This window comes from Mycetomoellerius zeteki, unplaced genomic scaffold (genome assembly GCF_001594055.1).
Source record: "Mycetomoellerius zeteki isolate Tzet28-1 unplaced genomic scaffold, Tzet1.0 scaffold467, whole genome shotgun sequence".
In the NCBI taxonomy this organism is placed as follows: Eukaryota; Metazoa; Arthropoda; class Insecta; order Hymenoptera; family Formicidae; genus Mycetomoellerius; species Mycetomoellerius zeteki.
In genome coordinates, this window is record NW_017257465.1 from 14,491 (window position 1) to 25,543 (window position 11,053).

Genomic DNA, 11,053 nt, shown 5'->3' on the forward strand with positions numbered 1-11,053 from the left:
AAACTTACAACAGTTGCAAAACAAACGTTCTGCTGAACGCACCCATAGTCAAAGGGATAATTCATACTGGACGCAGCAAGCGTCAAGTAACGGAACAGCAACCAATTAGTAAGGCGATATTTACAGTTGCGTAAACAATACGCTAAAACTACGTTTACACGGTCTGATTTACACCGAAGTTATAATAGGTCTGTTCGCATTGCTTGCACTTTTAGCACTCGGCATCTTCGCTTTCTCTCTTTTCAAGGCCAAATATATATCTATCTCATTTTAAGTGCAAAAATATTTGGGGATTTCATACAACGCGAACAGACCTAATATCGATGTTATGGAACTAACCAATCATAGCTATTCTTCTGAAGAATGGGATGACTGTGATTGGTCAATTTCGTAACATTGATGTTATAACTTCGGTATAAATCGAATCTTGTAAACGTAGTCAATATCGCTTTAAACTGGTTGGTTGCTGCTCCGCTACTTGACGCTTGCTGCGTTCAGTGTGAATTAGGCATTAGGTATAAGTATATATCGCGGGTGTATGTACATACGTATACCCTTTTAACGGACATTAATAAAGAACATAAGAACAGTCGAACACACGATAAGTTAAATTATTATTGTGTTGCAACTCGTCAATTTCACATTTGTTAGAAGTGTGAAATCCGTAAGTAGCTTTCTAACCTAGCAAAAATAACATTATTACAATACGTTAATTATAAAAGGAATTTTATTATGCAATATACATTATTTACAGAATACATAAAATGCCTTACTGTTGCATATAATAGGTATTTCGAAGCGTTCATAGCCTTCATACTTTCAAGAGGATTGTAATCTATATACATATATACATATATACGCGCGATTTCTGTACTGTGTGATTGGCCACGCCATTGTGAGGGGGTTTTGGGATTGACCAATGAAAATAATCACGGTGTGTGACCAGACTACCTTCTAGGGACACTATGCTCCGCAACAATTGAGTCTGCTGAACGCATTCTTATATCATGATATTAACCTCGCATATAAGTAATGATAGGTAATACAGGTCACTCTGTGGTTCATGCGTGATTTGCGATTACATATGTAGACTCGTGTATCGCCGTTAAAATCTGGCGGTGAGCCTTTTTCAGCCTTTTTCAGTTTTGCGCAATCGTTTTAAAAATCATTTTGCGTAAAAACGATCGATTTATCGTTACGTCAGATTAGTTGGAGGTAAGTCCTTTCGAAACGCGCTTGGCGATTCTCACGTTTCTATATGTCCAGTACATGCTCTTATGTCTTATGTCACTCGAATTTTCGTCCAGCTTTGACGCAGAGTTCAACATTGAAAAACTGAATGTGCTCTCCTCTTAACTAATTTGGAATCTTCCTGAATGTGAATTTGACCTATCTAGAATGGCGGGAGTATTCGATATTGAGTTGCACGACGGGGATGCTGCAAACCAGGACGAGTCAGATGATGATGTGATTGACAATAGAGAGGTAGTGTGCATGCGTCTGATAAGATGTGAGTTCACATCTTCAACAGCAACACATTTTAATTTGATCTCTTCGTTCTTAGGAGGAATATAATCATGCCGCAACTGTAAGCGCTATATTGGAGTAAGCATTTCACTCTTCAATAAAGTCTTCTTTTTGCTGTTGATCATTATTAAAGAACAGAAACATTGGCTTATTTTTTAGGTCCGACAACTTGGAGAGGGTTCAATTGTCTGAGCAAAATGTCAATCCTGGTCAAGAGAAGGCTGGTCCACAAGATTTCGAATTGTGTAAGATTTTAGGAGAAGGTGGCTATGGAAAGGTCTTCCAGGTCAGAAAAGTCACTGGAAAGGATAAAGGCAGTATCTTTGCTATGAAAGTACTGCGTAAAGCATCTATTATACGAAATCAGAAAGATACCGCACATACCAAGGCCGAAAGGAATATCTTGGAGGCTGTAAAACATCCATTTATTGTAAATCTCATGTATGCCTTCCAAACTGGTGGTAAATTATATCTTATCTTGGAGTATCTATGTGGTGGAGAGCTTTTCACATACCTTGATCGCGAAGGTATCTTCTTAGAAGATACAGCTTGCTTTTATCTGTCGGAAATTATATTGGCACTGCAACATCTTCACAATCAGGGAATAATATATAGGGATTTGAAGCCAGAGAACATCCTACTGGATGCCGAAGGCCATGTAAAGTTAACAGATTTTGGCCTTTGCAAAGAACACATACAAGAAGGCACAGTGACGCATACGTTCTGTGGGACGATAGAATACATGGCTCCAGAGATTCTAACTAGGAGCGGTCATGGTAAAGCTGTAGATTGGTGGAGTTTAGGCGCTTTGATGTTTGACATGCTTACAGGAATGCCACCGTTTACCGGAGACGACCGAAGAAAAACTATCGAAAAAATCTTACGCGGAAAACTGAGTCTTCCACAATATCTCACGCCAGATGCCCGAGATCTCATTCGAAAACTGTTAAAAAGACAAGTTGTCCAAAGATTGGGTTCAGGTCCGGAGGATGCTGAACAAATTAAAAATCACAATTTTTTCAAGCACATAAATTGGCAGGATGTGATCGCTCGGAAGTTGGATCCACCGTTCAAGCCGTCCCTAAAGAGTGCCGACGACACGTCGCAATTCGACGAGCAATTTACGGCGACTGTGCCGGTTGATTCACCGGTTGAGAGTACTCTCAGTGAATCTGCAAACATGATATTTCAGGGTTTTACGTACGTGGCACCGAGTGTCCTGGAAGAAATGTATGCACAGCCAAGAGTTGTCAATGCTAGAAGCCCGCGTAGGGGACTATTAAACAATACCGGTTTTGGCGCGGCGGCGAGTCTACATGGTTTCTCTTCGCCTAGAACGATGGATGTTCATTTGCGTCCGTCGTTAGACCTCCAACAACACAGGCAACATATGATGGGACCCAACAGCATAGAGGATACTGAAATGGTTGATCTCGGCCAGTTACCGAACCGTTTATAGTGCTGCGATTCATTGCGCGCAAACTATTAGCTTTTTAATGCAAATTAGGGGACGAAAGGAACATAGCTCATAAATCTGTTTGTGTATCGTTTCTTCTCACATTCATGTGCGACGACAAACAGAGTTATATTTAGCAAATTTAATATATTATGTATAGCAAAAAGCTATAAGCACAGTGAGTTTGTGATCAGTCTTCTTGATATCGCGATATTGCCTGCGCCTGTGTGTGCAATTTTTCTTAAACCTCTAGCGATTTCAAAAGACGGCCAAACGTTGATCCGCAATGCGAGGGAGCGAATAGTGGATGTCTTTTTGCTATGTAAATACGTGCGGATAATTGAAAGCAAGTACATTCTTTACAAAATATTTATGAGCAGAATGCAGTTCAAATCTAAAGATTATCTCACAATAGTAATACAGATGTCGCAATCATATCGTTGATTGTAACGTAATTGACCAGCATTAAACTATTTCGAACAATATACATTGATTCATTCGACTCTAAATTAACAGACGCTTTAGAGAGAATGCTACAAAGACAAAAAATATTTTTCTTTTTCTTTTTTTTCCTTTCAAAATCATTGTGCGATTAAATCTTTTATTTTTAGATCGCGGTAATTTTTCGTGTAATATTTTTTTTTTCTAGTGCTTTAGAAGATTGCAACACACCAGTTTATTTCAAGTAAAACTGTGCACTTCGAATAAATATGTGCGGATTGGAATAATTTTCTAAATTGTTGGAGAATTTCATTTTTCATGCAATAGATATACAATATTGTATACATATGTAAGAGACACATGTTCTATTTTAATGCCGACTCTTTAAGAATAATTCTACATTCCGGATGTTATTCTGGATGTTACGACGATGATCGCACTTATATAAGATGGTACATCGGCAATTCAATGTAAGTAAAAGTGAGTAGATCCATGATTATCTTGTTCTGTCGATAGTATTAGACATAATTGATTATATTGGCTGCATAGTTTATTTAACTATATATGTGCAAAAAAATCTGCTCGATAGAATCGAAAAAGAAGACGAATTTTCTCCATTATGTCACATATATATTAGACTGATAAGGAAAAAAAATTTTTTTTTATCGGCCTCAGCTCAACAGCTTCCATTTCATGTCAAAAGAACACCCCTAAATTTTTATAAAAAAATATTAAGATTTAAAGGTAGTGAACGATTTTTAAATCAAACTTTCAATTTTCTTTAATACATGTTTGATTTGATGCAAAAATCGCTTAAACCGGATTTAAAATGTGGTACTGTATGTTCTTTTGGTCACTGAACACGATACAATAATTCATTTAACTCTACGATATATGTCTTAAGAAATGTAGTCCGATTAATGTGAAAAAAATGATCCAATTTCGAGTTCAAGGTTGATTTTAGTAAGGTTCCAAGCGTTCAAATGGATCGTTACTTCCTTCAAATTGTAGGTCTATTCATCCAGAACAAGATTCAGTTGGAATTTTCCCGGGACCTTCAGGGACTTTAAAAGTTGCATTTAACTGGATTACAAAATGTTTTTAAGGATAGAAAAAATCTTTTTCTATTCTTAAAAAAGTTCTAAAGTATATCGCTTTGTAGTTTTGACATCCTCAAATCAAATGCCTCAATTTGACGATAAAAAAACTCTTTATTGGAAAGTGAAATGAGTACATAATACAAAAAAAATATGATTTAATTAATTAAAATAAACTACTATTATGTAGTATATTTTTTTTATAATGTATTTCATTTCTTAATAGTTTTTTATTGTCAAATTGAAGCATTTGATTTGAAGATGTCGAAACCGCAAAGCGATATACTTTAGAATTTGTAAACAATTTGTTTCTATCCTTAAAAACGTTTTATAATTCAGTTAAATGCAACTTTTAAAGGCCTTGTAGGAAGTCCCGGGAAAATTCCAACTGGATCCTCTTCTGGGTGAACAGACTTACAATTTAAGAGGAGTAACGATCCATTTGAACGCTTAGAACATTGCTAAAATCGACCTTGAACTCGAAATTTGGTCATTTTTTCACATTAGTCAGGCTATATTTCTTAAGGCGTAGGATTAAATGAATTATTATTATTGTGTCCAGCGACCAAAAAAACATACAATACCACATTTAAAATCCGGATTAAACTATTTTTGCATCAAATTAAACATATATGGTATTAAGGAAAATAGAAACTTTGATTTAAAAATCGTTCACTAGCGATTTCTAAATCTTAATATTTTTTGATAAAAATTTAGGGGTGTTCTTTTGGCATAAAATAGAAGTTTTTGAGCTAAGAGATCGATTAAAATAAAATATTTTCTTTTTTCTTTGTCAGCTAAAACGCGCGCGCTCACACAACACACACACACACACACACACACACACACACACACACACACACACACACACACACACAGAATGAAACCGGTCCTAGTGGTTCTATTTAGCGCAACAATATGATGCACTTTAAGGAATGGCATTTTTCTGATAGAATTCATTATAGTTGCTCTTTAGTATAAAAATATGTGAAATGTTTCAATAATGTAATACATATAAGTGTATTCTCTTTTTAACTATCTATACATAAGTATAAACATGTATACATACAGGACTGGGCCCTGTGTTTGAAATACTTTTACTTAAAACATAGTATTTGCAATAAAAAAGTGTAGTTTGTATTTTGTATTTCAGCGGAGCACATGAAAGTATTATGTATTTTATATTTAAAATCGAAAGATTGAAAGTTTTTTATATTTTGTAATTCAAATAATAAGATTGATTTTCAATCTCTCTCTCTCTCTCACTCGGTATTAAGAAATACAAAATACAAAATATTTTCATATGGTCTACTGAAACACAAAATACAAATTACAATTGTCTTACAAATACCGTTTTTCAAATATTTGCCCAGCTCTGTATATGTATATATATATCAAGTTTTGTTGCGTTTATAAAATATATAATCAAATATATATAATAGATTAATTGTACATATAGCTGCCAATCCGATTACTTCCCAAAGTTATAGTATTATACTACATTGAAAGTGTAATCCATTTTGCAAGAGGACTAATCACGCAGATTTCAAAGTGCCCAAGTGTTCAAAGCCTAACGTGGCTAGTATTACGTATATAATATACATTCGTACATTATATGTAAAAATGTATATGTAAGAACGGATTGTTACTAGCCGTGTTAGAAACGAAATAGAGTGAGAAAAACTTATATTATCTATGACTTATTTGAATAATGCGTGCCGTATAAAAAAAAAAGAAAATAATTAGCTAATATTTGTATATACATATCATATATACATATATATAGATACATGTGTATGCTATGTGTATATATACATATATGTACACACATTGCCAATGATCCTATATATCTTTGCGAAAGCATGTATATACATATATACATTGCATTATACACACATATGTGTATATATATATATGGGTGTGTGTGTGTATAGATCTATTACGCGACTAAAATATCAATAATATATTAAAGCGCTTCATTGATTTGTAATAAAGTGCATGCTACTATAATAAAACATATAATTAATGTTTGTATTACAAATTGTTATTAGAAATGTTTCATTGTCATTGAATAAATTACTGTAATTTATTTAGGTTATTCTGTTAATATACGTATCATTGATATACAGGGTGTCCCACTTTAAATGATCCAGCCAAATATCTCGAAAACTAAAATCCAGTAGACAAAAGTTGTTTGACTCGAAGGGGGACATAAGATGGTGCCATCGATTTGACCTTGGATAGTCCTCTGAAGGTCACCTTTAATTTTTTAAATGAAACCCCTTATTTCTCTTTGCACATTCTTACAGCTCATCTCGAGAGCTTTCCAAAACACTATAATTAAGTTACTTTTCGTTAAGTACTAGTTAAGTTATAACAGTGAAAAGGAATAAATATCATCTAAACTTTAGGGAATAAATATTAATATTTCTCTAAAAATGATGTTATTTATTTCTTTATGAATTATAAGAAATAGGGTTCTTAATAAAGTAAATGGTTGTATGTGCTATGATTATCACTTAATCGGCCGGATCAGCCCCGATCTTGCTTTAATCGGCCGGATCAGCCCCGATCTTGCTTCAATCGGCCGGATCAACCCCGATCTTGCTTTAGTCGGCCGGATCAGCCTCGATCTTGCTTTAATCGGCCGGATCAGCCCCGATCTTGCTTTAATCGGCCGGATCAGTCCCGATCTTGCTTTATAACTTAACTAGTACTTAACGAAAATTAACTTAATTATAGTGTTTTGGAAAGCTCTCGAGATGAGCTGTAAGAATGTGCAATGAGAAATAAGGGGTTTCATTTAAAAAATTAAAGGTGACCTTCACGTGACCTTCAGAGGACTATCCAAGATCAAATCGATGGCACCATCTTATGTTCCCCTTCGAGTCAAACAACTTTTGTCTGAAACATTTTTGTCTACTGGGTTTAGTTTTCAAGATATTTGACTGGATCATTTAAAATGGGACCTGTATATTATTGATTATATTCATATCATATTCGTAATAATCTTGAAAAGGTACAACATAAAGTTATATTGCAAAATGCGTTTTTAAGCAATAAACGTTTCTTTTTATTATTAATTTCATAAATGATATGACGTCTACATTTACGAGTATTGTTAAACTGATTAATTATGGTACTTTTTATGTATCTTATTGTGTTTTGAATGGGTTCTATCCTTATTTCTATATTTTATCTTGCTTTTTCTATTATGATGATTCTTATCTTTATCATGTTTAGCATGGCCATTCATCTTCTTATACACGTAGTTGTGCTTGTCACAACTTCGTTTCCTTTTATGTTTGTAAATCTTGTAAATACTCTTTTCTTTAAAATTGGCTTTTTTCCTTCTTTTTTTGTCCTTCTTGGAATGGAAATCTTCGGAATCAATGTTGCTGCTACTGCTACTACTCTCGCTATCACTGCTGCTGCTACTGCTACTGCTGCTGCTGCTGCTGCTGCTGCTACTGCTACTACTACTATTGTTGCTGCTGCTGCTGCTGCTATTACTGCTATGCTTCTTATTACTGCTTTTTATCTTTTTCAATCTTCTTTTTTCTTTTTTGCGTTTTTTCCTTTCTAAAAGCTGTAATTTCCTGTAATTATAAGAGTAAATTCTCCTGTTTAATCATCAATTTTTAAATATAATTTATTAATAGTAAGAGAATACTACAACACATAGTTGAATTAACTTACAATAATAATCTTTTCTTTTCTTTCTTTGACAGAGATTTTAGAAATAACAGTTCTGACTGTTCCTCGTCTTCAGAGACCATAAGATGTTCGTGTTCTGGAACTCGTAAATGTTGTTGTGCATCCAATGCAGATCTATAATATAAAAAGCTAATAGCATGAAGCATTTATGTACACCAATATTAATTAATTTTTGACATAATTAACGAAACTTATTTAAATATTATATAACACAACACGTACGAAAATAACACACATATTTACTTTTTCAGAGCTAGACCATCTTCTCGCATTTGTTGCACGAGAGTCATAGTATCTGGGGCAGATGGCGTCTGCGAATTATTTGCCATTACAACACTCATTGCTTGACTGTACAATGGACACTCCTTGTCTAAAAATATTTTTCATTTTGTTCTTAATTGTTGGCGATAGCTAATGTGAAAATTGTAACATATCTTAGTATATTTTTTGTTAAAGTTAATGTTGATTAAATGAAAAATCATAATGGTTTGATTTCGGAATAATTAAGACTATTATTACATTCTTCATTGAATGGAAGATATCAAAAGATATCAACTAAGGACTTTGATAAATTCAATATTGTGAGGCAATGCGAATCGATCAAGTTATTTTTTGTATGCGATTTGTATATGATAAAGATTTTTTTAGGGTCTAAATTAGTTTCACTCTAAATTTTATTATACTATTAATACCTTATATTATAAGCTTATCTTTGGCTATTTTTTATTATTAAGAGTTATATTGTAAAAATATTTTATTATCAACATTTGTTTAAACATATTTGTATTTTACTGGATAAAATTTTAAGATACCTGTATTTATGTGTCCCCATTTATGACATTTAATACACCGTACATTCCTCACTTGTATACCAAATGGTTGATCTCGAATTTCGCTATCCCCTTTGCAATAGCTCTCTCTTGGAGCATTGTATTTCCGCTGCCATTCAAACTTGTATTCAGGCTCGTTGTCTTCCTTCTCCCGTTCTTTCTTTGCTCCAGGAGGTGGTTCATACATAAAATTGACACTAAGTTTATCCTTACTTTCTTTGCTGAGTAGCGCCCTGAAAAAAACTTTGCATTAGGAACAAAACTGCTCGTTATATAATATTTTTGAGTTAATTACTTGTTATTATGAAGATCTTGCTCCTTCTCATACTGCACTCGCAACTCCTCTTGCTTCTTCTTGTAAGCCTCTGCTTGTTGTTCCGCCATCCATACCTAATACAATAATATGCATTTAACACAAGGGAATGATTTTCTTTTCAAATATATGACAAAACAAAAAATATTCTGTTATCGTAAAAGAGAGGTTAGACCACATATTCGTACTCGCTTCAAATTGTCTCGTGACGCCGGATGAAAAAACTTTTTACACATGTAATTATTAAATCCCTTTCCCATCTTTAAAAATTTTCCTCACAATTTTAGATAATAAATTTATTATAAAAATAACCGTAATACGCAACACTGAATGCACAACACAAAATTTACAATCATGCACTAGTCCGACCTGACAGGTCTGACTAGTTACCATCGGTCATCACCGTTCATCACTATCATCGACTTTACGAATTTTTTTTCTTAAGTTGCAAGCGCTGATCACTTCATTTTAAAAGGCAATTGCAATATAGCGTAGCCAATCGGATTCGTTAGGTTACTTTGTTTTTTGGCGCAAACATGAACGTACAAAATACCTGAACAGAACGTGCGATATCCTTTTTAATTTAATGGAGTAAAGCCTGAAAGGCTTTGGTGAAGAGGGTGGTGAAAATCCAAAGAAGTAAGAAGGTCAGGGCACTTATTATGGAAATGTTTGGAACGAATTTCGATCGAAATTAATTATCCCTTTTACACTTGCCTAGTTTACATCGTGCACTTGATACGGGTACTAACTAGTAACTTTCTATTGAATTATCTTAATTTCGACGAAACGTGTAAACATATACATGATATGTGTAATTAATTAATCATTTTGATGCATATTGTACCAATTTAGTACATCATTCTTAAAATACATTGCTGAAATTAAAATAATATAATAAAAAATTACTAGTTAATACGCGTATCAGGTGCTTGGTATAAAAGGGGTCACTGAACACTGGATACGCGTATTAACTAGTAACTTTCTATTAAATTATGTTAATTTCAGCAATGTATTTAAAGAATAATATATTAAAGTGGTACAATATATATCAAAATGATTTATTAAAAACTTATATCATGTATATAATAAGTTTGTTCGCGTCGCAAGCTCCAACAGGCTCCAACCATAACTCCTACTCACTCCTATCAAGCACGTTGGAGTGAGTAAGAACTATGTTAGGAGCATATTGGAACATGTTGGAGCATGCTACGCGAATAAACCTCATAAGAAAATGTACCAATCAAAGTCCTTCGTTTCCTTCTTTTCCATGAAATAAAGAATTCTGAATTTCTTATGCTTTATGTGTTATGCGTTACCTTAAATCTACAATAGAATTTTAAGCCTTAAGCCATAAGAAATAGGCGAATCACAATCGATTATTCCCCTCGGATTCGACTTAATTGGTCAGTTTCTTATGGCTTAAATCTTAAAACACCTATTGTAGATCCGGACTTATGCAAGAGTCTGTGCTCCCCGCTTCACACATGAAATGCATAAGTCCGGATCTACAATAGGCGTTTTAAGCCTTAAGTCGTAAGAAATTGACCAATTACAGTCGAATCCGAGGGGAATAATCGACTGTGATTCGCCCATTTCTTATGACTTAAGGCTTAAAACCCTATTGTAGATCCGGGGTAACAATGCATAAGCATAATATAAGACTGCTGAA

The 11,053-nt window shown here is 33.9% G+C and overlaps 2 protein-coding genes across 4 annotated transcripts; one reads left to right on the top strand and one right to left on the bottom strand.

The window, feature by feature from the left end:
* The first annotated feature begins 1,044 nt into the window (after positions 1-1,044).
* On the top strand, positions 1,045-3,520 carry LOC108727025 (Ribosomal protein S6 kinase). 3 transcript variants are annotated; one of them, XM_018454912.1, is made up of 4 exons: positions 1,045-1,215; positions 1,308-1,485; positions 1,565-1,605; positions 1,666-3,520. In XM_018454912.1, the coding sequence occupies exons 2-4, from the start codon at positions 1,399-1,401 to the stop codon at positions 2,984-2,986; spliced, it is 1,449 nt and encodes a 482-aa protein (XP_018310414.1). In that variant the 5' UTR covers positions 1,045-1,215; positions 1,308-1,398; the 3' UTR covers positions 2,987-3,520. The 3 variants fall into 3 exon arrangements, with proteins under 3 accessions (XP_018310414.1, XP_018310416.1, XP_018310415.1); XM_018454914.1 differs by having other exon boundaries at positions 1,687-3,520; XM_018454913.1 differs by having other exon boundaries at positions 1,398-1,485.
* A 4,050-nt stretch (positions 3,521-7,570) lies between these two features.
* On the bottom strand, positions 7,571-9,764 carry LOC108727026 (corepressor interacting with RBPJ 1). The gene is made up of 6 exons (XM_018454916.1): positions 9,570-9,764; positions 9,364-9,458; positions 9,051-9,301; positions 8,482-8,608; positions 8,221-8,352; positions 7,571-8,120 (listed from the first exon to the last, which is right to left on the bottom strand). The coding sequence occupies exons 1-6, from the start codon at positions 9,639-9,641 to the stop codon at positions 7,652-7,654; spliced, it is 1,146 nt and encodes a 381-aa protein (XP_018310418.1). The 5' UTR covers positions 9,642-9,764; the 3' UTR covers positions 7,571-7,651.
* Between the last annotated feature and the right edge of the window lie 1,289 nt (positions 9,765-11,053).

Excerpts from the sequence above, each read along its gene's own strand:
- LOC108727025 (XM_018454912.1), top strand. The coding sequence starts at position 1,399 with ATGGCGGGAGTATTCGATATTGAGTTGCACGACGGGGATGCTGCAAAC. Across the intron at positions 1,486-1,564 it reads ATGTGATTGACAATAGAGAG|GAGGAATATAATCATGCCGC; the intron begins GTAGTGTGCATG and ends CTTCGTTCTTAG. Across the intron at positions 1,606-1,665 it reads ACTGTAAGCGCTATATTGGA|AAACATTGGCTTATTTTTTA; the intron begins GTAAGCATTTCA and ends ATTAAAGAACAG.
- LOC108727026 (XM_018454916.1), bottom strand. The coding sequence starts at position 9,641 with ATGGGAAAGGGATTTAATAATTACATGTGTAAAAAGTTTTTTCATCCG. Across the intron at positions 9,302-9,363 it reads CAAGATCTTCATAATAACAA|GGCGCTACTCAGCAAAGAAA; the intron begins GTAATTAACTCA and ends AGTTTTTTTCAG. Across the intron at positions 8,353-8,481 it reads GATGGTCTAGCTCTGAAAAA|ATCTGCATTGGATGCACAAC; the intron begins GTAAATATGTGT and ends TTTATATTATAG.